This window comes from Heterocephalus glaber, unplaced genomic scaffold (genome assembly GCF_053883595.1).
Source record: "Heterocephalus glaber isolate CG9 unplaced genomic scaffold, H.glaber_assembly_v1.0 deba00001442, whole genome shotgun sequence".
NCBI lineage: Eukaryota > Metazoa > Chordata > Mammalia > Rodentia > Bathyergidae > Heterocephalus > Heterocephalus glaber.
This window is the reverse complement of record NW_028258296.1, coordinates 42,517,929-42,544,484: the sequence shown is the minus strand read 5'-3', so window position 1 is coordinate 42,544,484 and position 26,556 is coordinate 42,517,929. Positions and strand designations below refer to the sequence as shown.

General features: G+C 35.8%; 1 protein-coding gene across 7 annotated transcripts in view; it reads left to right on the top strand.

Moving 5' to 3' along the window:
- Positions 1–26,556, top strand: part of Vav3 (vav guanine nucleotide exchange factor 3) — a 443,712-nt gene that overhangs the window by 379,268 nt on the left and 37,888 nt on the right. For all 7 annotated transcript variants that reach the window (XM_087213208.1, XM_004853591.4, XM_013075550.3 and 4 more), the window contains 4 exons: positions 1,509–1,543; positions 7,361–7,477; positions 8,039–8,126; positions 15,409–15,538. In XM_087213208.1, coding sequence (XP_087069334.1) covers positions 1,509–1,543; positions 7,361–7,477; positions 8,039–8,126; positions 15,409–15,538 — 370 coding nt within the window. The remainder of the gene's footprint in view (positions 1–1,508; positions 1,544–7,360; positions 7,478–8,038; positions 8,127–15,408; positions 15,539–26,556) is intronic.

Here is a 26,556-nt window from a genome sequence, read left to right as displayed (position 1 = left end):
TCGCTCTAGTTATGGGGATCATGGACAAGAAAGTAGTCTTGGATCTTCACATATCAAAATATGCTCACTGAAGAGAGGGAAAGCTCCAGTAGAACACTTCAGGCTGGAACAGCCTGTTATCTCTTCCACTGCAGAGTTATATGTGGCCCTTAAACATTCTAGGTCTGTAGCAGTCAAAGGACTCCACAGCGCCAGTTTCTCTCTCTCTGCCTGCCTCTCTCTGTCTCTCTCTCCCTCCCTCTGTCTCCCTCTCTCTCCCTCTCTCCTTCCGTCTCTCTCCTCTCTCCCCTCTGTCCTCCCCCCCTCCCCCCACCTCCATGGAGTGGTAGAGACAAGGGAAAGAGGAAAGATTATTTTTCTTTTTCAGTTCAGAAACCATGTATATCTTATCAAAAGGGGAAATGTTGAAGATCAGTTTATATTTGCAAAAATAAAATGATATGAAAAATTTGCAGAATTTAATGGGTATTTTATCTTCAATAATTGCTGTGTATCATGATTTTACAAAGTGTTGCTATTAAAAATATAACTCATAGATTAAAAATATTTAAATATTAATAGCTATAGGAATGTTCTGGCCAGAACATTATTTTTCAATATATAACTCTGGAAGAACAAAATTGTATCAATCTGTTATGAAAACTGGCATATCTGCAGACATATTTCTATTGACCAGATCTCTGAAATGCTATAGTTTACTATTAAAAGTAAAGGTAATAGAATTTTTAATCAACCAACATACAAAGGCTTAGAAATACTATGGAATGTATATGTAAAAGACTTAGATAACTCATGAAAAATTTCTTAACACAAGAAAATTTATACCTCATCTTGTCTGAGGAAGTTACAATTATCCCCTTCTCTGTAGTATGTATTTTGTTATTTTATGAATACTAGTATATCTTTTTTGACTTTGTTCTTTTTTAGTTGCCAGCAGCTAGAAGAAATTTTCTTTCTTTATATGCTTAGAAAGTGTAACGTTTTTCTCTTGTGCAAAGCTCTATATGAGAAAAGGGAAAATGGATATTTTCCCAAATAAAAGGTTTTCCAGTTGGGAGATTTTTTAAAAACAGAGTTTAGAATTTGTGTTATATGATTCAGTCTACACCCAGTGTATATTGTTTATTTTGCATATTTTTCCAGTGTCTTGGGAAAGTGAAGTGCTATTTGATTTCCTTAATAACATTTTCATTTTAGTTTTCTGTGATAAGATTAAATTGCCTTGATAGTAAATATTGAAAGTTTCTAGTTTGTATTTTCCTGCTATCTCCTCCCTTGGAGGTAGAGTGGCAGTAAAATGAATGAAAGAATGAATTAAAGTGAAATGAATTATTTTCTACTTATCTGACATATGCTATGATTCATTCTGTACAGAATTACCAATGGATAGTTCCGGGACTCTGGTACTTAGGGTTTTACAGAGCTGAGTCAGCTGAACTGAATTAATGATTGATTTCTAAAGCTTCCCTTAAGTAAACTTAATCTATTTTCACCTTTTTATATTTTAGGTGCCCAAACCAGTAGATTATTCTTGCCAACCCTGGTAAGTATTAAAAATGTTTATGTAGCTAAGTTGAAATACCATATCCTTAGCTCTGGGACGCCTTAGTAATAAACCATGTTCCACTTCCATTTGTCCTGGCTGAAGGTATTTTCGGATGTAACAAAACACTATAATGAATCCATATATTGCTGACCTTTCTGTATCTTTATCAGAGAGTGGTGTGTGGGTGTGTGCTTGTGCATATGAGTGTACTTCATTATAAACTATAAGTTTATATAACAGCCACAGAAAGAAATGGGACATAGGCACATATGTATCATGTATACAGAAAGATAAATGTCATTAAGCAGAAATACAATAATGTGATTCCATTATTTAAAACTAAAAATTAGCTCATGAGGATAGTAGGTTCTAAAACTGAAATTTACAACTTGTAATGTGGAAGCAGTGCAATATATCCATGTCTGTATGGGTCTAGGTGGAATGCACTTTCCATTTGGAGGCTGGCAATATAATTAACAGCCAAAAATGTTAGCAGAGGGTGATTATTATTTTTTAGATATCTTCAACTATAAAAATTATGTTTAGGTTCCAGAATAGTTATAACCACCCCCATATCAAAATAACTAATACATATTGATTATGTAGGATGTGTTTAGTGTATTACATGTTTCATTTTGTTTCCCTAACGTTTATGTTAGGAAGACTGTTGAAACACACTATTATTATTATTACAGATGAGGAAAAAAAGATTAAGGCCATGCAGTTTGTGAGTGGTAGCCAGGATTCCAGGTTATACCATCTGCGCAGTGCTGTACTGCCCCCCAAATCAAAAAACCTGGCATATTATTCATTTATATTTGTTTCCTTGAATTTGTGTTTGATTCCTCTTAAAATGACTAAAATGACTGAATGTGTTCCTGATATTTAAGCACGTGCATACAAATCAAAGATGAGGATACAAATATAAATAAAGTATCCTGAGAGTATATATTGTAATTTAATTTCAAATGTATTTAATATGAGAAAAAAAATGGAAAAGTCTTTGTAGATAGGGAGGGGTGGAGGGGTTGAAGGAAGACAAGGGAATGGGAAAAAAATAACCAAGATGGATTATGTAAAGGTGAAAATTTCCAATGATGAATGTCATTATATTGTATATCTCAAATGTACCAATAAAATTAATTTTTAAAAAAACAACAAATGTAGATACCACCGGAGTTGTCAGATATTTTAAAAATTATTTGGTTATTTTCTTTTCTGTGATCAAAATATACAAAACACCAGGCTAACTTTTCAGTGACTAGGAATCAGTTGCCCAAAGTATGGAATTTTTCACCCTTATACCCTCTCACTATCTCTGGAGTCACTTCTACCTTCATAGTCATTACCTCTCCTTTCTGCTATATCCCTCTGGGCCTCAGCACTGAGCTTGCTCAAGAAATTGTAGCAGGTTTGTTATAGAACTGGGAGTCCTTGCTACATTTTTTACTTGACATAAGACCATTTTGAGGTCCTAGTTTCTGTGGAATTTAAAACTATAGTCTTGACAGGAATTAAATTTGGACAATCAGACTAAAAAAATAACAACTTGATAAAAATCATAAAGTATAGTGATTGGATTCCTTCTCTTTCCTCTTTCTGTTTTTCATGTAACTAGGCTTTATTGTTACAAGGGTCTTGATTTTAGAGATAAATACTGATGCTCCAAACCACATGGATTTATGAAATGAGCTCGTCAAGTACCTAGGAAGCAGTCAGGGCACAAAAGGATGGATTTTGTACCCTGTTTTAAAAGGTGCCTTTGGCAATATGGGAAATTCTATTGAAAATATGACCAGTTAAAATAGTATTATTCATAATGGTAAAAAGTCAAGATGTTGAGACAAAGGAAGAGCCTTAAAAATGGGAAGCAGTAAAGATATTTCATGGCGGAGTTTTAAAATTACTTTTTTTCCCTCTTTTGACTAACCTGGATAGTTTATTCAAACTAAGAAGACAGTTTCATGTGAAATGTCTTCTGCTAGGGAACAAAATGATCAACTACACCAGAAAATGGAACCATCAATTTTAGATATACTAAACTGTTTAGAGAAAATCACACTGAATAATAGCATGATTATTCTCAAATCATTGAGAAGTTGAATATGTACCACCAACTATATTTTCTCTTTATTATTTCCCCATTTAAAAGGAGGTTCTTCACATAAAATAAATTGTGTCTGTCATATAGGCCATAAAATAAAATGTAAAATCAAAGTGATTGTTTTCAATAGTTTATGTTTTAGAATTTCAAAAGGCAACTATTTCAAAACTGGGGAAGTATTTGGAAATCTGTATGTAGAACAGAAATCCATGCCAAAGGCTCATCCCATTCTCCAGGTAGTCAGCAGCTTGATTTTTTGTGCCTTGCAGGAGACGCTGGAGTTAGAAGGTATATTATATGACAAAACGGAAGTACTCAGGGCCCAGATGTTGGAGGATAGGGAAATGGCATACTGAAAACACGGGTGGAATTAAGGAAGATCTCCCTACTGAAAGACAGTGCTCTCCAGTCCCATTATATGGCTCACTTCCAGTCCTGTGATAGCCTCACATACATATAACACCTTTCCTTGTATCCAGCTAGGAATTTGAAGAATTTTGTCTAAATAAACAACATAGGCTCAGAAGGAAAAAACAGCAACAACTAAAACTTTCACATTTGGATGTTATCCAGCCAAGTTGTCAGGTTCTTGCCAAATGATCAGGCTCCTACCTAGTGGTCTACCATTGTACCCACACATGCAACTTCTAATAATTATTCAGATGCCTCTTTCTTAAATATGAGCCAATAACAAGGATAACTAGACAGTTGAGGAAAGCCTTAAAATATATAAGAAATAAAGTGGAAAAAAGAAACTTGAAAATAGACATTAAAGAGAGCAGATTTAAAAAAAAAAATCCTTTTATGTACAGTTTCAAAGTTAAGAGAAGATAACATATTGTTGTAAGTGAGCTGGATATTTTATAAAAGGAACAATCAGAATAAGAATGAGCTCTTATATATTAAGTATTATACAAGAGTTGAAAAATAATGAGTTTTTTTTAAACCAAAGATATAGATAATATTGGGAGAAAAGGTATACAGAGTGGACTGTTGATCCAGGAAGTACACATTCTACCAGTAGGAACTCTAGAAAGAGAAAAGTGAAGGCAGTAATTATCAAAGAAGTAGTACAATTTTTTCCTCAGTTCTGAAGGACCTATATTTCTGAATTAGAAATACTACTGAAGACACAGAATAATATAAAAAAGCACATTATCATGGAATTTGGGGTGAATATAGAATATATTCTATAGAGACTATAGGGCAATACAAAGAACAGAAAAAATCTAGAGGTTTCCCAAGAAGAAAAAATCAGTTTACAACTAAATAGTCTGAACTATGAATGGCATTGAATGGAAATTAGAAGGCAGTGGAGCAATGCCTTAATATTTGAGAGACAAAATAATTTCTTAGAATTCTATATCCAGCTGTACTATGAGTTGAGTGTTAGGTAAAATGAAATATTTTCATAAAAGTATGCCTTTAGAATATTACATCTCATGTATCCATGTACAGAAAACCAAAAGATGAGCTAGTAAACTAAGGAAGAGGAAGATGCTAAGTCCAGGAAAGAGGAGCAAAAGAAAAAAAAGAAAATCTCAAGTTCAGCAGTATAGGAGGGCAGGCAGGATCAACTAGAAGGAGAGCGCAAAGGGCATGTGAGGAATGGCTGCAGTGTAAAATATTAACAGGTGAAAGTATGTGATGTTGAGAATCGCATTGTTGGGGAGTTTATTTGGAAAGAACTTGTGATGTGATAGAAAAAAAGAGCTTGAGCAAACAAAAACTAGTTTTTTGAAGATCAGATGTTCTTTCAATGTGATAACATGCTAAAATTGGGCCAGATGATGGTTTGTGTTTGTGAAGGTTGTAAAAGACAAGAATGAACAGTAGCACTATGAAGGAGTGAGTACTAGTGTTAGGAGAAAAATTTTACTTCCTTATGTCTAGAATTGATAAAATAAGAAATATAGTATAAAAACATTTTATAATATGCAAGTATTAATAAAAAATAAGTAAATATTTGGAATAAGGGTTGGAGTAGAATGCTCGTATGATGGAGTGCTTTTTATTATAATGATTAGAGTATGGCTTTTCTTTTTAGACTGTGTTTTTGTTCTATTTTGATAAATATACATACACTTTGTCCTAATTGTGACAATAGGGTTGTGGTAAAAAGAATAATGGAGTGGAAGGTACAAAATGAAGGACAACTTTCTTTAGATGGGACGGTCAAGAAGACTCGCTAAACCTGAGTGATGAGAAGGAATTGCATTAATAGAGGATGTGTTTCCAGACAAGACTGCAATCTGTGAGGAGACAGTGTGATCAGAAGGAGCTTATGGGGCTGGAGATATAGCTCAGTGGCAGAGTTTTTGCATAGCATGCTTGAGGCGCTGGGTTCAATCCTTAGCATTGGAAAGAAAAAGAACTTAATGAATTGTGGAATTTGAAAGAAAGCTAAAGACTAGAGTGGAAGGATATTGTGAAAGATGAAGTTGTAGAGGTAAGCAGGAATCAGATCCTACTAGACCCTAATGGTTCATGGGTTGTTATAAATGTGTTTTTAGTCCAGAGTAGCATCAGCATAAAATGTCCTTAGCTCTTCCTTTGTACTTGATGGAAACCTACCATGCTGTCCCTCAATAAATTTCTAATTAATGCCTACTATATACTTTTAAAGTAGTGTAGATTAGCCGTAGATATTTACAATGAGTTACATATTTGTATATGTGAGTCAGAGAATTTTCTGGAATTTTATTTATTTTTTTTGGTACCAGGGATTGAACTCGGGACCTTGCGCTTGTGAGGCAGGCGCCGGAACCACTGAGCTAAATCCCCAGCATTTTCTGGAATTTTAAAACATGAGTGGCTTCAAAAGAGAGCCAATCCAAATAAGTTTTTTCCTGTAACTTCTGTTCTCTAAATACTATGATATGTTCTTCCAGTAAATGTTATGCCTGTATTTGATGTGAGTGGTCATTCAAAATAATTTCATATTGAATTTGGGTCCTTAATTATGACAGTTATTCTTATGGCATTTGTGTATGTTTAAGAGCCTCATAATCCAGGGAGAACTGAATTATGGTTGTTTTTTGTTTGTTTGTTTGTTTTTGGTACCAGGAATCAAACTCTGTTGCTTGCACTTGCAGGCATTGGAACCACTGAGCTAAATCTCCAGCCCTGAATTATGGTTTTGAAAGAAAAAAACCTTTTAAAAAATGTTTCATTACTTCTGATTTCTTAAGAAAATTGGTTAGCAAAATTGTAGACTATAAGAATGAATCTTATATCCAAGCAATAATTATTTTAAATAATTTCGGTTGTTACTAGATTTTTAAAAAGATGCTCAAAGGTGATTTCATAATATACATAAAAAGGGGAAGTGTGTGTGTGTGTGTGTGTGTGTGTGTGTGTGTGTGTGTGTGTGTGTTAGGCAGGGTGATCCCTCCTGTAAGTCTTTCCCTAATTGTCCCTAAATACTCAACATCTTTCTGATGCAACAACTACTGACTCCTTTGTCTCATTTATTTGTTTGGTAAATATTTACTGAATACCTATTATGTATTAGGCATTGTTCACTTTGCTATTAGCTTTGTAAAACATTTGTGTTTGGACATATCAAAAGACTTTTTATCTGAATTTTTTAAAGAAATGCAATTAGTAAAAACAGCCCAAATCTGCCACTAAATTATAATCTTGACAGATATGTATTAGCTTCTCTTGTCTTTCAAGTGTATTATTGAAGTTTTCTGTGTTTCTTACAGGTATGCTGGAGCAATGGAAAGATTGCAGGCAGAGACTGAACTTATTAATAGGGTAAATAGTACTTACCTTGTGAGACACAGGACCAAAGAGTCAGGAGAATATGCAATTAGCATTAAGTAAGTAGGACAAGTACTTTTACAGAAATAGATTTCCTGTTTTCATAATTGCGTAGACCATCTGACATGCATAACACTGAAGTTGAAAACCGAGGTTCTAATTGCAACAGAAATAATGCATCTATCCAGACAGTTCATTAATACTTGGAAATATCTGTTAGAAAACAGTAGTATGTGTTGTAGGCTGCTAATTGGCATATTAGATTTCTTTCATAACATTATATTTTGTCGACTTGATGTGTGTACATTTCTAGTAAATTCTAAGAGTATAAATTACTAGATTGTCTTATTCTTTTTGCCTCCTCAAAATGAACTTACTAAGTAAATTAACCATAATGATTAGTGAAATCCAACCTCCATCTCAGTTCAAATATTGGTTGTTTCTTCAACTAATCTAGAAAATATATTTTGTTAATTAGCTGACGCCATTATATTGGCATAGATATATATTTTGTCTTCAGAATTAATTCCTATAATGTTATTGGGGCATGCCCTCTGGTAATCATTGATTTCTACTGATTAAAAACACATTTATATTCAAAAGTTATTCATGGCCCACAGGTACAATAATGAAGCAAAGCATATCAAGATTTTAACAAGAGATGGCTTTTTTCACATTGCAGAAAATAGAAAATTTAAAAGTTTAATGGTAAGTATTGATTTTTTCTGTTCACTCTATGAGCCCTATTTTTTCTTGTTACAAAGGCCAGTTAAATTTTATAGTTTCTTGGACACTTTGCTCATTGAATATTTATTTAAATATAATCATAGTGTAATTTTGTACTAAAATCCTAAAAATTCTAACTTGACAAACTCCAAGTAAGTTTTATGTTGTCTGAATCATTTTTCATTGTAAACTAGGTTTGTAAGTATAGTTCATACTTTAGATTCTATACTATTGATCCTTGGTGCAATGACAAATTCAAATATGAACTTTCAGTTATCTGTATGGGTTCCAGCTTATATTTGATGATGCACTGCAAGTTTTTAATATGCCTTTTGTTCTTCCTTCTTTCGCTTTTATCTCCTCACTTGGCCAGAGGAAAGTGTCATAAGTTATGACACAAAGAGTTGTAATTAACAAAATGCCTCTCATGTTTAGGTTCATTTCATTAAAATGCAATAGGAAGTCAAAGTGAAAAGTTTTTCATACCTTGGATGATTAAGAATAATAAGACTACATTTTTCCCACACCAGTCACTATTTAATAGAAATTTTATATTTAAGTGGGAATAGTACAGTTATATAGATTGCTTCAAATGAACAAAAATTACTTGATTAACTCCTGTAATCTTTTAAAGAGATGGTTGGATAGAGAAGGAGGGAGTGTAAAGAGCATGAAAAAAGGAATTGGGATGTATTATGTATAGGCACCAACTCCACACAAAGAATGTAAACATTAAATACTACACACATGTACTAATGAAACAAATATTTTTAAAAGGACAATCTGAACAAACTGTGGGTGTCAGTTAATAAGAAAAAGTTATAGTTCAATAGTTTTATTAGTATACAAGAATAATCTGTATATGTCATATGATTAATATATCTCATATGCATTGCTAATAATAAGAAAAAAATCGTATTTTCTTTAAGGTGATTTCATATCTGTTTCTCGAGTTTGGTATTTTTTGAGGTAATGAAGAATTTGGATATAAAACACAAGATGCATTTGCAGCTGCTAAGTAGTTTGAGTAACATTGGGAAGGACCACTCATTGATTGAAACATCAATCAAAAGATACATACTGCATCTTTCCAGAAAACACTTTGAAGATGTTAACATTAAAGTTAAAACTGAGTGTAAGAAAGCCTTACAAGAGAGACCAGGTTGAATGCCTTATCTAAAAACTGAGCACTGTTTCAAGATAAGGATCTGTGATTTTTAAAAAATGAATTGAAAGGAAATGAAGGAAACCTCTGTGGACATAAATATCACATTGGCCAGATCCTGGAAAGTGTAAACTCTGTGGAAACCAAGATCCAGGCATTCTCCCTGCTGGAAGTAACTTATGTTCCATTGGCACAAGCAGGCTGTGTGGAGAGAACTGAGCCAGAGGAGTTTCCTCATAAAATGAAAACCTAGGAGAGAGGTGGCAAGTGGACGCTCAAATAATGAACAACAGGCACAACTGAGACACAGTGACAGCACGCTCAGAGACTCTGCATATCTCTGCAAGACATGCCAGTTTGAGCTTTCACCTACAGAAGAACTTCCTTGGGTGGTAATGAGGCTGCCCCACAGTATTATAGTTAATATGGCACTTCTAAAAACACCACAGGGCCAAAGATGACTTCCAGCCCTTTGGGCTTTGAAAGCAGTGAAAGGAACTCCCATTAGAGGAGATGAGTGGAGAGGATGAAAAGAATAGCCACTGGAAAGTGCCAATCAGTTTAGCTTTGTGTCACCTTGATTCAGCTGAAGGAAGTTCTTTAGCAGCAAGGGTTAGATGTGAAAAGCCAGAAATACCACAGTGACCTGGACTGGTAGACAGATTCTTGAGTTTCTGTCTGTATATAAAGCTGTGATTATAGTAAAAGCAATCAAACCCTGATTCAAATCATTTGTACCAGACCATATTAAGGTTTTTGCACTGTGTTCTGGAGAGGGAATTAAAAGTACCTATCTCAGTCCTCAAATAAGCTCCCCTTATAAAATATAGGTAAAATCTCCGAAATGTTACAGATGCATGTACATTTCCCCCCTTCATATCTAGGAATCTTGTAGGAAAGCCTTACTTTAGTGGGCTCAAAGGAGGGGAATTAACATCAAAACTACAGTGAAACCAGAAAGCATTAGCAAATATATTTCATCATGAAAACAAAGAATGACAAGGAGCTGAAAAATCTCAGTATCAGAAAAACCCTCTGTCAGATTTGGTAAATAACTATTAAAGTGATGAAGAGGCAGTTCTTCATCATTTTTTTGTTCCTGATCAATTATTGAACACATTTTTATTGAGTCTTTTCTACATAAAATCACTGTGTTTTTAGAGAATCCAGAAAGGATTCAATTGATCTAAGAAAGCTTACAAACTAGTGAATACCTATATGCCAAGAACCTCACAATAGTCCTGTCCTTCGGACCAGGGCAGGAAAACACCACATGGATACTCTCTCTGTCAAAAGAGTGGCTCATATCTCACAACTGGTCCCTTTGGAAGGAAAGAAGGGGCTCTTTAAAATCAGAAGCATACAACCTCTAGGAGATGCCTTTTTTTATTGTTGCTATCAAATAACACAGTTTCCATTACAAGTCGTTATGCTTTGTGGGTTTAAATTGTTTCTTAAGAATCATTCAGTAGCCTGCTAATCACTGATGTTAAAGTTAGATTTTCTACCTCTGAATCAGAACAGGGCCAGGAATTAAATTTTTATCTGGAAAGGATGTAAAACACAAGCAAATACTGGAGATTTTTTTTAAATTCTCCAGCTTCTCAAAGAGAAGATTGGCCTTAGGTGTTTGGGACCAGACTTTTTTCCCTTGGGTTTCCATAGCTTAGTTAATCAAAATTTTTGTTTTTCTTAGTCATTAAATTCAAATCCTAAATGAATTTCTGTGTCCAGATTACAAGGCATTAATTTTGTTCTAATTTTCATGTATGCCAGACAATCCATGTCCAAATGCTGTTTATAAACCATCTCCATTGCTGGTTTCCTAGGTAATTGGAATGACTAGCTCTCACTCATTATTTTTCTGAGAGACTTGAATTGTTGACACTGCTGTGTCAGTGTGAGATAAGGAAAGCTTAGCGATTTCTTTTGTTTAGAGTCTTCTTATTTACTTGTTGTACCTGAAGGTCAATGACTGCTAAAACAGAAGTGGATTAGACTAAAATACAGAAAGCATAAAGACATAAATTGGAAAAGATCCATGGTGGCACTATTTAATTCTACGTTGAAACATGCAGAAAGATATACCCTCATAAGACTGTAAAAATGGAGCTAAATTATCTTCCATGCTTAGTGGAGTGTTAGTGTTTTGCAGTTTACTAGGCTACATAACCCTAGGTTTTGGAAAAATAACTTTTTTCTTCTATAAAATTTGAGGGGGAGGAGTATTAAATGATGACCAAATTTTGCAGTATAATCTTTAGTGAAGTTTCTAGCCAACTTCACATAAACATTAATTAATTATAATTCCCAACAAAATTTGTATGACTTTCAATGAAATTAAATTGAAGTTAAAGCTATTGGCACGTCATTTCTTTTAGGCTAATTTACATATTGCCAAAGAAAGTAACGCATTTCAAGGAATTTAAGTATCAAGACTAAGAGAAAAACTCTTTAATTTCATTTCTATCAACAGCATAATATGTACATGTACATTCTTCCAGAGACCTTATAAAATTCTTTAAAAAATATTAATAGCCATATTGGTCATTAAGTACCATTTAATTCCTAACCTAGCCTTTGCAAACTACGTCTTTTAAAAATCAGCATAATACAAATGCTGTATTCTGATCCTTGAAGCCATTTTGAAAATACAAACTTCTGTCTAGGCTAGTGTTTGGGTTTTTTGTCTTTGTTTTTAAAGTTGGTCAGATTCTACATTCCTATGCTTCAGAAAGTACCCCCATTATCTAGGTCCAAGGAAGTAAAGAAGAAATACTTTTTAAAAGTTGGATAATATATGTAAAACCCTAACATCTTCAGTCTAAGAAAACAAAGTTCCTGGCATGTCATGGGCAACTAACAGACACTGTTTCCCTTGGCTCCTGTGTGTGTGTGTGTGTGTGTGTGTGTTTGTGTACATTTCCCAGGTACTAGTTGTTAATGATATCATGTAATTAAAGCCATGGATTTTGGAGCTAGCTCTTGGCTGTGTGACCTTACACACATCAATTAGCCTGAGATCTGAGCATCCACAGGGATGAGGCCTATCTCATAAGGTTCCTGGCTAAGGATTATGAGAAGCCATGTAAGGGCCCAGCACTTCAGATAATTGTAGTAATTGTAGCGGTTATGATTATTCATCCTATCAGGCACAGTATGTGCTCTGTATTATAGTCTGCGAATGGCTTGTTATCCCCATTTTACAGGTGTAGTGATTCAAAACAATCTATTTGCTTTATCCGATGGTTAGACAAACCATACTGCTTTAGTTTATGCAGATGATTTTTACTTTTTTACATTTTTGTCTTTTTCCCAGCCTGACTACGCCTCCTAAAACAAACTTTCCACCATTCCTGGCTATTGAAATTTTACATGTTCTTCAGATTAAGTCAAGCTACTTTGGCCCTGAAACCTTCTCTTGCGCTCCCTAATGGAGATGCCAAAGCACAATCTCTTGCGTGCCTTTGAAGTCTTAACAACCCTTCACCTTCTTTCTTTTATTTTTAAATTAATTTTATTAGTACATTTTAGGTATACAATATAATGACATTCATCGTTGGAGATTTGTACCTTCACACAATATATCTTGATTCTTCCTTTTTCCCCATTCTCCTGCCCTCCCTTCAGCCCCTCCATCCCTCCTTATTTACAAAGGTTTTGTTTCCATTTTTTCATTTTCTCATATTAATTCCATTTCCTTCCTTTCTTTCCCCTACCTCTCCCACTTCTCCTTCCCCTTTGCACCTTTTCTTCCTATTTTACATTATCTATTATACATTTTGATCCTTATTTACACTTTCAGTTTCTCACACCAGAGAAACTATTTGGTATTTACACGTGTGTCCTATTTATTTCACTTAAGCGTATGGCCTCAGTGTGCATCCATTTAGCTATAAATGTAATTTCTCATTCATTATGGCTGAGTAGTACTCCATTTTATATTTTAAAAAACACATTTTCTTTATCCAGTCTCCAGTTGATGGGCAATTGGGCTGTTTCCAAGTTTTTGCTATTACAAACTGTGCTGTTGTGAACATTAGTACACACATATCACTGTGGTATGATTCTTTTAATTATTTTGGGAAGATACCCAGTAAGGAAATAGTTGGGTCAAATGGGACCTCTAATCCTAGTTCTTTGAGGTATCTCCATACTGATTCCCACAGTGCTTGCATCAGTCTTCACCCCCACCAGCAGTGGAGCAGGGTTCCTTTCTCCCCACAGCCCGCCAGCATTTATTATTGGTTGATTTCATGGTAGCAGCCGTTCTTTCTGGAGTGAGGTGGAATCTCAGTGTTGTTTTCATTTGCATCTCTCTAATGACCAAGTGATGTTGAACATTTTTTCATATATTTATTTGCAATTTCTATTTCTTTGTCTGAGAAATGTCTGTTCATTGCAGATGCCCATTTTTGGATTGGATTGTTAAATTTGGGAGGTCTAATTTTTTTTTTTTTAGTTCTTTATATATTCTAGATAGTAGACTTTTGTCCGAGGAACAGCTGGTAAAAATTTTTTCCCACACTGTGGGCTGTCTCTTCACACTGTTGGTGGTTTCCCTTGCTGTGCAGAAGCTTTTTAATGAGAGATCCTTCACTTTCCTTTCTAGAATGAGAACTTCTGTTGAGCAGGAACCTTATCTTCATAATCTTTGTGACTCCTGACAGTCCCAACACAATGCAGTCCACAACATTTTTTTTTTAGATCAACATTAATTGTTAATGTCTCCTAAACATGCCAGCACTGGGCCTGGGAGTTGGGCCTCTAAGAAGCATGTGATAGGAGGGAAACTGAGGCAAGAGGGTGGACCCCAAATAACAAAGTAACAGGGAATCCACCAGGTCCTCTCCCTGCTGGCTGGGGGAAGAAGGGGCACAGGTCCGTCAGAGGTGAGTCCCAAGCAGTTCCATCTCCTGAGGGCTGCAGAGGCCACTGTGCCCAGACTGTCCTCAGGCTCTCACCTTGGTCCCTGGTGGGGATGGAGAGGAGCCACAGCCTCAACCCTGGTGGGCCTTCACTGAGCCTTCTTGGTTACCCCTGGTTCTTCAGCGTCCCACAAAGAGCAGCAGCAGCAGGCCCACTGCCAGGGGGATGGGATATCTGGGTTTGTTCATAAATAATAAACCCTTGGTTATTCTCTTTTTCTTCTTTTGGATGATTTTTGGCCCAATTCATCTGTTCTGGAAACTTTGAACACAATCATTGAATGGAGGTATCAAGTTGACTTGACAGTGTGGTTTTTAGATGAAATGAGTTGCTTTTCCACAATATTTTTAAAGAAATGCTTCAAGAGAAGTGCTCAATAATTAGGTTACAATGATTTTGCTTTTATTTTCATTTCAAATATTTATGAGAAATTTTATGCATAATAAGATGCATTTTCCATTATGAATTATTTTTTAAATTTCAGTTTATAGTAGAGAGATTCATATTTGTGCAGAATTTATGAAGCAAATGTGAAAAGAAATTTCATGAAGTTTTATTCTGAGGATGAGGGGTGATTATGACATTAGGCTTGGATATATTTAAGGCAAACTAAATAAAAATTAATAAGAACCATATTATTGACCTCTGTGAGTACCAGGTGATAGTCAGAGCTATGATGGACACAGACACCTCATCATAAACCAGAAACAATGTCGAAGCAATATGCTTTGCTAACTTTTGTTTACCATAGAAAAGTACATTTAGCATCACGTTTGTTTTTTAGCCATGTTGAAAAAAATTGCAGGAAACTAGAAATTGCTATGTATTAAGCAAGCAGCTGTTCCTTTTATTTTTTGTTTAGAAAGGCAAGTATTTCATAAGTAAGAACAATAATTACTACTCTGAAATTGAGGTATAGTTTAGTTTTGTTTTGTTTTTTTATTTACCACATCTGACTGGAGACTGACAGGATGTTCTGTATCCATGAAGAACAGGGAGAAACTCACATTATAAATGTCCTGAGTATCAAAGGACAACTTCTTGGTGGGTGTCAGGTACATTCAGACAGCAGAGACAAATGACCATTCACCGTTATCCTTACATTATATATAATTATGTGATAACAAAAGTATCTTTATCAAAAATAAACTTTTATTCTTTTCCCTGAAGGAACTTGTGGAATATTACAAGCATCATTCTCTTAAAGAAGGGTTCAGAACCTTAGATACTACTCTGCAGTTTCCATACAAGGAGCCAGAACATTCAGCTGGACAGAGGAGTAATAGAGCAGGCAACAGCTGTGAGTATTGTAATTGAGAATACGATTTGCTGTCACTTAAGGGTTGGAGGCAAAATAACATTAAACATCTTTATTCCAGACTTTGAAATATAACCAATTAATATGCTAATGCATTGAACAAGGACTTTTTTTCTCGAGCAAAACAGAATCAGAGGGACCAACAGGTTTATGAACATGTCTAATTGTAGGTTTTTGTGCCAAAGTAAAAATTATGTTTGAATTAAAATATCTATTATAAACATAAAGAATATGTTCATATGTAAAGATTATATTTTCCCCTGCTTTTTAAGTTAGCCAGACTTTTAAATTTATACATAATGCTTGTGGTCACAGTATTGTTTGAATGATAGTATTTAAGCAAAACTGACTCACAACTCTCCTTCTTAGCCTATTACCCCAAGTTTGCTTATGATCCTATTACAATGACTACTTTCAAAACTTTGAAATGACTAACGTATTTTCTGGGATAACAATATTTCTAAAACTATACTGTAGCCAGTTTCTTTCAAAATAAGCAAGGGTAAAAACTAGTCACAAAAAAATTAGCACCTAAACGAAATCATATCATAGTTTGAGTATGAATCTAAGTCAAAATTTTTATTTTTCCTCACTTTTTAATGTCATATAATCTTCCTAGAGCTGGTTATAGCGTGTAAAGAGAATATTGTGATGAAAACATGTTGTAAAGGAAGTGTGATTTCATTCCCTTATTTTGATATCTTTTTTAAAAATCTGTTTTAGAGGAGAATTGAAAACATTTTTATTACTCTTAGAATCTTTAGCCTAAGCAAAATTGGAAGATCTAGAGGTATTTGAAAAAAAGAATTTGCATCAATTTAGTATAACTTCATTTTTCCCCAAAAACAGACACTAAAAGGGAAAGGAGTAATGCTCAGGGTTCCAGCAACATCAGTAAAATTTCATATACTTAAATATAAGAAAATATGCAAGTTATTTGTCGCATCAAATGACAGGTGGTTTTTTAAAAACGTGAATAATTTAATAGCTATTTTTCTAGTGATCAGTGACATATGCCCAAGCCTAGGGAGTGAAAGTAGTAAGAACACGCTTTATGTTGAAACTTTAAAAACTTAAAATTTTATGTTTTTTAGCCTAAAATTGCCTAATTCTCTTAGATTCTCAAATAGGCTACAATTTTTACTCATTCCAAAAGGAAAGCTTTTCTTATAAAACAGTTTGCTTACAAATTTCTTAAAAATCTCCCCAAGTTATGACTTCTTCTCCCTGCACGAAACCTGTAATTTTCAACTGTTTTTTCTTTGCCTTCCCAGCAGCAGGACAAGTTTCCAAGGAGGTCAGTTACACCGAGTCCCGTTTGAGGTGTTTGATTAGTTCTGGAGCACGTAGGGTAAAGAGAAAGGGTGGATATCCTGGATTACACAGGAAGGCTTTGGACCCTCGCATGTATTTCACTGCCTGGTTCACGCCAGGTGCTTCTTTGGTGGTTGGCGTGTGTGAGTGCTCAGAGAATATTGTCCAGTAACGGAGTTGCCTGTTTTAAAATTTTGTCTGTATTGTTTAAGTATAAGCTCAAACTTTTTTTTAGCAACTAGAAAAAGACTTATTGTTTTTTTTTTTTAAGCATAGCCAACATAATGGTTATGAATATCCATCCTAGCTACAGGCAAAATTTTCAACAGTGTCATGAATTCAAACATCCCCACTCAATCTTTTTAAAAGACTCTGGCAACTTAAGTCGCAACACTATTGCCCTTTTATAATCAAGAAGTGAAAGCAATTCATTCATTTAAAATTTGACTGATACATACTAAATTTTGTCTTTGTTCATCAGGGAGACTCAGGCAAATCTGGGTGAGAGGGGTTCAACATTTTATATAAAATGACCAGGGAAGATCTCATTTACAGGGTGACCTGAAAAAAGTGAGAAGTAAAATCGTTGGTCAGTCAGCAATAATTGTCCAGTGGTTAACTCTCCCAGATTATTCATCCATTACCACAAAGTAGAATTCTAATCTCTGATCAAAACCATGGTGCTATCCCAGTGATTTACCTTCTGTTAAATTTGTGTAAGATAGGAAAAGTATTAAGGTGGTCCTGAGAATTAAATAAAGTACCACAGATAAAGCATTTACAATAGTGCTTGTACACTCACTCTACCACCCCTACTTTTGCTACTAATGTTACTCTTCTAACAGCACATGCTTCCCTGTATTTCTAAGACTTGAGTAAATTTACTAATTGCAGCTCTTATAACAATTTATATCTTTGCTTTTATGATTTTTGAAGTATGCCTTTATTATTTTATACCAACCCTTGCTTCAGGATTATTCATTAAAGAAAACACTGTTTCTGCTTTTATGCATGTAGTCTCCCTGCACGTGGCAGGAGGAAATGCTGCATATTCTGTATAGAAAGATTATGTCTGATGTCTTTGTAGGCCTTACCTCTGTTTCATAACTTTGAGTGTGCTGGTAAATATCATCTAACAGAGCTTAGACAATTGTTGAAAGTAGCATACTTTTACCAAACAGTATTACTTTGGGATACTGGATTGGATTGAGAGCACTGATGTCTCTATTACAGTGTCTCTATTACTGGGAAGTCTTGAAGCATAAAGAGCAGCCCAGGGCAACCCCAGACCCATCCTGTATTCTGGATACAGATTGAGAATGGAACTCCAACTTCTGAAACAGGCTATTTATCATTCTTATTTTTAAATCATATAGTCACCTTGGAGAAGAAAGTCTTGAGGCATTGTAGAGATTGCTTACTTCAGGACTAGTCTAGGTTAGAATGTTCTTGGGACAATTACCAACCATTTTGTAATTTGTAAATAAGATGAAATTATGATAAATCTCCATGCACATGAAAAATAAGATGTAAAGAGAAATTTATTAAAATTGGAGTCCACATTAATGAACACAGAGCATAACATTTCTAGGAAATAATTGATCATAAAAGAAAGAATAGCAACATCACCAGTGGTGGGACAAATAAATACCATGTACTTCCCAACAGAATGCTCTGAGGGGGACCTCACCCCACTGTGGTAACAGTCCTGCCCCCATAGCTTAAATGTAATCATGAAGAAACATCAGACAAATGGCAATTGAAAGCATCCTACAAGTAATCAGCCTGTATTCTTTATAGAAGCCAAGGTAATTAAAGATAAAGACTGGAACTGTTTTAGATTTTAAAAGACTAAAAGACACAACAGCTACCTATAGTGTGATGTCGGATGGAATTATGAATGAGGAGCAGGGAGGAGGAGACAGAGCACACATATACAGTCTAAACATATTTTGTATCTCAGATATATATTTATGCTGCTATAAAGGACATGAATGGGGACAATTCTAAAATTTTAAGTACGTTCTCTAGATTAAGTGACAATACTGTATCAGTGAGATTTTTTGCTTTTGATAGTTTTACAATGGTTATATAAGAGAATTCTGTTTTTAGGAAACACACTGAAGAATTTATCAGTAAAGAGGATTGTGTCTGTAATTTATTCTCCATTGGCTCAGGAAAAAAACAGTGATTTATAAAGTAAACATGATAAAATGTTAACATTTGGGGATCTGAATGGAATATATGGAAATTCTTTGTGCCACTCTCGGTCCTCTTCTTTAAGTGTGAATTATTTCAGAGTAAAAGTTTTACACGTGGAGGTCCTCCCATCTGCTGGCTGTGTCTCAAGAACTGGAGGAAAGTGGCAACATCTCCTTTTCACCTGCTCCAAATGCAGGTGGACTTGGCCACTGACATGGGGGCATGAAGAACACAACGTGTGCTGAGATCATATTTAAAGCCTTTTGTTCTTCAGCATGACCTCCTTGCATTTGCTTGTTCACTCGTTTCTTTATTGAACATTTTCTGTATGCCAGGCCCTATGCTAGATCCTGGAGTTTTAATAGTGAATATGACAGACCATGTGGTGAGGAGAAACAGACATGAAACATAGACTCATAGGTAATCACAAATGCGATGGACCTAGTGAAGCCAAAGCATAAGTGCAAGTGTGTGACAGGAGGCCTCACTTACCTTCTAGGGTCATAGGAAGTCTCTTTGAAAAAATGTGACTCAGGCTAAACTTACAGGATGTATGAACATGGCAGGCTGTGGGGTGGGGAGCGATAGTGAAGCTACACAGTGAAGTAGCTTGCGCGAAGGCTCAAAACCAGGAAAGAACTTCGGGGAATTGAACGGGGCTTAGTGTGTCTGCAGCACAGTGCATAGATTTCGACGTTTGTATTTGTGGTGAGAATGTATAAGTAGAAAATGACACGACCTATTTACACTGTTAGGAATTATATGTAGATGTCTCTCCAAAGCCTTATGCACTCATAGGCGGGGCTTTGGGCAGGTGATTGGATCACGGGGGCTCTACACTCATCGGTGGAATAGACTGATGAGTTCATAGCTAAATGTCCTGTTAGAGGTAGAGTCTGGATGGAGGAGGGGAGTCACTGGGCCTGGCTTGGAGGGGTCTGTCTCCCTCCCCAGTTCCTCCTTTCACTCTCTGCTTCTCAACAGCCGGGAAGTGAGTAGCTCTCCTCCTCTGCCAGGCCTTTCCCATAATGCTCTGCCCTGGAGTGAGCAGACTGTAACCACGAGCCAAGATACACCTCCTCGCCTTTAACTTGTGGGTGTTGGGTATTTTGTCTCAGCAAGAAGAAAGTGACTAAGACACACTTTTAAAGGATCTCTGACTGCTTTGTGAAGAGAGGCTAGAGGGTGAGGGAGGGGCAGAAAAGAGTGAGTAGGCCCCACCAATGTCTATAGAGGGTAGTTTGGACAAGAGCTCAGTAGTCACTGTAGAAAAAGACAATGGGGAGATTTGAATATATTCTAGGGGTTGAATTGGTTGGACTAAAGAGTCGAGGTAAAACTGGTACAAGTATGATACACAAGTACTTGCCTTGGGCAACTGGCGCTGGTAAAACCATTGACCAGCAAACAAGAGCGAGAACAGATGTAGAGGAGAAGGCATTCAGTACTGTGCACATGTTTAGATCCCTGAAGACACTCATTGTTTCAATAGATGGTTGGTGTCAAGGAGAGTGGTCTTCTTGAAGGTAGATTTTTATGAATCATTAATATTTCATTTCTTAGTTTACAAAGGATCTAGTAATTTGAGAATTATAGTTGTTTATATATTATTTTTTCTGATATATCCTTACTTCTAATTTTCAACTATATTTTGTATATGCCTTGCATAAAATAGGTACTCAGAAAGTGCTAAATGAGTGGAGTCAGAAACTAAGTCCCACAGAAAGCATAGCAAGCATTGGAGTGCTAAGTGTAGTTAATACGGAAAGATGAGTGGATTTGAAAGCAAAACATAGATTAGCACATTCTTTTTGGTGCAATGGCAAATATTATAGCAAGTTTTCAAAACCTGACAAAGGATCCTTGGAAGCATACCTGTGGCTTTACAGGAAGAAGTAGACGTCAGAGCCAGAAATGGGGCAGCCTCTGTCTGGGTGTGGTCTCTTTCTTCTGTCCATGGGGCCCTGTGGTTCTATTAGCCATGGACAGAGTGCTTGTGCTTTATTTTTAACTGTTGTTTTTGACAGAAACTTGGAGAATTTGAATCATTCACATTTATTTATCTAAATATAACCTAATACAGCTTGCTTATTCCTCGTAATTTGTGAAATATCCTGATAATTCCTGGATCACTATTTATAAATTATACTGCAGTATAATAAGGGACCATATTTATTTATTTATTTTATTCAAGTCCTCAAGTACACAATTGTTTTGCTTTTAGTCCTAATTCAACATATCTCTATTTACATTCTCTTATTTTCTGCTTTCATTATTTTATCCTCAGTCTTATGTCATCTTTTCCTTGGTCATTTTGCCTTGATAAGATCTAATTTTATTCTAGTAATTTCATATGAGTTTTACTTTTATTGTATTAGTTTCCTAGGACTATTGTTAAAAGTTGTCACAAAGTGCCTTAGAACAACAGAAATTTATTCTCACGGTTCTGGAGTCCAGGAGTTCAAATTCAGCGTTGGCCAAGTTAATTCCTTCTGGAGGCTGTGAGGCTTACTCCATTCTGTCTGTCTCCTAGCTGCTGCATGGCTGCTGGCAAACCCATGGTATTCTTGGTTTGTAGCTACATCACTCCAATCTCTGCTTGGTCTTCACCTCACCTTTCTTTCTCTTAGAAAGACACTTGTCATTTTGAGACTCTTAACATCTGCAAAGATCCTATTTTCAAGTAAGACATGTTCACAGACTGAATGAACTTATCTTTGTGGAAGGGCACTCTTAGACCCACAACAATCTTGTTCGTTTATTTTAAACTGTTTTCCAAAATTTTCCACCCTTATTTTAGTATTTCTTTGGATTCAATGAAGCTATAATGACTTTAATTATTGGGTGAGACAAACAGTTAATGAGAGTTATCAAGAAATAGTACCGTAAGTCAGCAAGGTGTTTTCAGTGGATTACAGCTCTCCCACAGTGAAATTTACTATCTTCTTGAGAAGAAGCACTTGGGGCCAGTGTAGCTTTCCAAGGAATACCTGCACAGCCCTTGGTCTGAAATATTTTATACAGGATATAAGAATTTAAGAAGCTCCCTGATATTCAGCAATTTGGAGATTAATAGGACATGATAGTTCCAAGCCTATTTTAAATGCATTATATTATTGATGTCAGTGGTGTATTTCATGAACCTCCAGCCCTGCAAGAAGTACCATGAAAAGGTTTCCTTTGTCAAACAGATGTACAGAGACTGCTTGAATGATACATTCCGCTCTAGGAAGGGGCAGTTTCTCTAGTATTTCCCTAATTTATTTCACCATACAACACTGTATCATAGTATTTCATGCTCATCTTATGAGTTGGTGTGAAGTCCTTAGGACGATGTCTGGCATATGGGAAGTGTAGGATGTTTTAGCTCCTGGCACCACTATTGCTGCTCCTGCCACCACTTGCATATATTCCGCACTATTACCCAATATGAAATGTTATCTTAGCTGCATTTGACCATTTCTAGGGTTTATGTAAAGCCCATTTCTCATCCTGTATGCTGTCCATTCTCAGAAACCTTGTATTCTATATTAAAAACTGACCCCTTGCTGCTGATGTGTATAATGTTTTCTCATTGACTGTCCTGCCCTCATATGACAGGCCCGATCCAAGGACTAGTTTTTCTAGTCTTGACTGGAAAACATTCAAGAAATTCTCAATTTTCTTTCCTAAAACTTTTTCCAGGCTCCTAGCTGTGAAGGTTAATGCTGACAGCCCTACCTTCATGATATGTGCCACTGTTGTACTTAGAGTGAATTCCAAGTCTGCATATGGTAGCAAGTCTTCAACTCTCTTCTGTGCCTCTTAGCATTGGGAAGTGAAATGATTTTCTTTCATTCATTCACAAGTTCATTAACTCTTTTATTTATTTAACATTTATCTATTTGTACCAAACACTACAGCAAAACACCCTGAGTGTTACCCAGTGTAGCCTAGTGCCTCCACAGTAGGTGGCACTGCCAGAGGAATACTTCTGATATCTGGGTGTCTCAAACTTACCAGTCTTACTAGTGCTAGTACAGGATTTTCCAAACAAACAAATAAATACCTTTTATAACACTCCTGAAAGATAATCATCAGCCTTTGCTTGAACACTCAAATGACCTTATGTTTACTACCCTATGAAATGTTTACATTTTGAACAAAATTGGTTTTTTCTTTTATTGATCCAGAAATTTCTCTTACTATAGCTATTTACCATAGGTACTTTGAAATAAGTACAGTATGTACTCACTATAATAATTTCAAAATCTACTATAAAAACAATATACTCAAAATGAATTCAAAATGCATGTAACACTCTGAACTATGATGCCCTTTCATTACATGTGCTCTTTCCCTTCCTGTTTACCTACCTCCTTTTCTCTTTCCCTTCCATTCTCCTCCCTTCCAGGCTCTTCCTTCCATCCCTCCTTTCTTCCCTTCTCCTTCTGTCCCTCTCCCTTCCCTCTCCCTTCCTTCCTTTCTAAATATTATTAAACCTCTTATCAAATAAATGTTTTTCACATCTCTTACAATCTTAGTAACCCTCCCATGGATATACTGCAGTTTATCAGAACTCAGCACGAAAATTTCAGTATGACTTGACTTGTGGCCTCAGATTTTTCCCTATTCAAAACTCTTCCTTTCCCAGCTAATTTCCCCTTTCCCTTTAGTTATTTCCTTCTTCTTCTTCTTTTTTTTTTTTTTTTTTTGATACACAGGGATCAAAGTTGGGACCTTGCTCTTGCAAGGCAGGCAGCGGAACCACTGAACTAAATCTCCAGCCCCCGACCTCCCTTTGACCTTCATCCTCAAAGGACACAGGTCTGCATACTTGAATTAACCTAAGCACTTTCTATATTTCTTCTTTAATGATTGCATCCTCACCAGTAACTTCCTCACAGGTCCCCACATTCATGCACTCAGCAGATCTCAGTATTTAGAACCTCTTCAAGGCCAGCACTGTTGAAACTGCTGGAGATATATAGCAATGAACACAACAGACAGAAGTTTTTACCCTTGTGAAATGTGTATGTTAGTGGAAAAAGTATATGATAGGTTACAAAATAATTATACAGTGTTAAAAATTGAGGACTCTTCTGGGAAAATAAGGTCATGATGCTTATGATTGCTCAGGGATGGTTTAGGATTTTAACTAAGCTGATTGAGCTATACACAAAACTGGAAGGTCATTTTTCTTCCCCTTGGCAGTACAGCAGAAAGCTAAGTTGGTACATCTCTTTTTGTGTGTTTCTGGTACCAGGCATTGAATTCAGGGCCTTCACACTGAGTTACATTTCTACCCTTTCTTTATTTTGAGGTAGGGCCTCCCTAAGTCACTAAGCTGCCCAGGGTAGGCTCGAACTTGTAATTCTCCTGCCTCTGCCTCCCAGAGTTCTGGGATTACAGCATGCCTGGCCACCATCAGTTCTTAGTTAACTAGTTCCATGGGATGAAACCAGCCAATAGCTCTAGAAGCTCCCTTTTCTAACAAGGTTGCATGTATGACCAGGGGCTTCTAGTATTATTATATATTCACATAAAAACCTTTATACCCAGTCATTATGTAGAGCAGGCTACTGAAACTCCAATCACAGGATGTGCAGATCATTTGTACCTAACCTAATTAGGAGGACAGCAAGAGTTGTGTAGATTGCATGCACTCTGTCTACTTTTTTGCATGTATGTAATGTCCCCAAGAAATCCTGGTTTCCATCTGCATCACATGGCACTAGAGCTGTCTGTTTCCGTGTGTCCAGGACTCTCTTATAGGATAGCAGGGTAGGCCTTATTCTGGAAGTTACATTTGAGTAAAGACTTAGAGAAGTGAGAGGGGACAACTAGAGAAAATTAAGAAGCATGTATGATATGAACAGTGTCACCAGAGCAGAAATAAGTTTTAACAAGATTGTTCTGGCTTCTTTGTTGGGAAAAGACCATGGGAAGAGAGGCCGTGATGGATGCAGAAAGATGAGCTAGGAGGCTCATGCAGCAATCAAGGTAGAGGTGATAATGGCTTGGACCAACATGTAGCCATGTAGGTGATAGATTTTGAAGGTGACCCAACCGGATGTTGTGAACCTATGAGATATTGTAGTAAGAGAAGACTCAAAGATGATTCTGAAGTTTTGAGCCTGAGCAACTGGAAGATTGGAGGGTTTCTTTTGTTGTTAGGGTTGCAGTAGGGGTTAGTCTAGTCATAGCATTCTCCATCTAAAATGAATTGTTTTTCTCCCTCTCTGTAATTTCTGTGTGTCTGTCTCCCCGTGAACTTTGTTCTGAAGTCAGAGGTTCTATTTGTTATTTATTTTTTAGTATCTTAGCACAGTCCTGTGCTCTTAGTAACTTAATGTGTCTGCCAGTGATTTTTAAAGAGTTTGGTTTTAAAATCAATTTCACATCTTGACAAACTATATGCCTATAAATAATCTGAATTCTCCAGGCGGTATCAAATGATCCAATTTTCTGTAACAAAAGGAAAGACCTTATACTTGTTTTCTTGTTAATGACTTTATATGTTTGTACTGTGCAGCACTGAATACAAAGTAGTTGTTTATTTTTTCCAGTAATCCTAGATACAACTTTTCCTTTTGTATCTTTGAATTCGTGTTAACAGAAATTTGTCCATTTACCAGACATCAGCATTCATTTAAATAAAACTGTCTGAATTAGTCTTAGATATTTCAGTGATAATATGTATAATATACAGTCAACACTAAGCAAAGGACCTTTAGTTTGTTCTGTTTGGGTAAGATAGAAGAGCAGATATTTGACATTCTGTCTGTCATTGTTGCAGGGAACCTAAAAGAAGATTGCTTGAGTTCTAAAATAAAATCAGCGTAAGGACCACAAATTTAAATTAAACATTCATTAAATTCCCAGCATGTTTCCTGTTATTAGACCATCTGTAGACAATCTTAGCAAAAAGAACTCCTGAACTGCTCAGCAAAGCATCTCACATAGCTCAGGTTTTCAGAAAAACAGACCTCTAGGCGCTGGCTGGGCCCCACACTCAGAGATCACTGTGTGGTTAATACCATTGGTCCAGGCACCTGATAGTCTTGCTAATAACTTTTTGTTTCATAAATGAATGTAAACACATCTTGTTACAACTAAAAACTGAATGTTAGACAGTGTATAAACTACCAGTAAGAAATTAGCAAATGCTTAGGGCAAAGTTCTCTGATACACATAATAGATCATTGTTACTTCAAAAATACTTTATGATTTGATAACCAACACCTTAGGGAAGATTGTTGATTGATTATAATGTCTAATGTGTATAAGTTTCAAATGTTACTGAAAATTGAATAGATAACAGGTAAGTTCTATTTCCATTTCCTCTAGAGACTATTAGTACTTCAGATTTTGTTTAGCTTGGAAAATAAATTATTTTAATAAATAGTAGTTGATTCTTCTTTTTATAGTTTCTAATAGGAAATATTAAGCCACTAAATTATGAGCCACTCATCTGATAATAATGCTCCATGAAGATTAGCCTG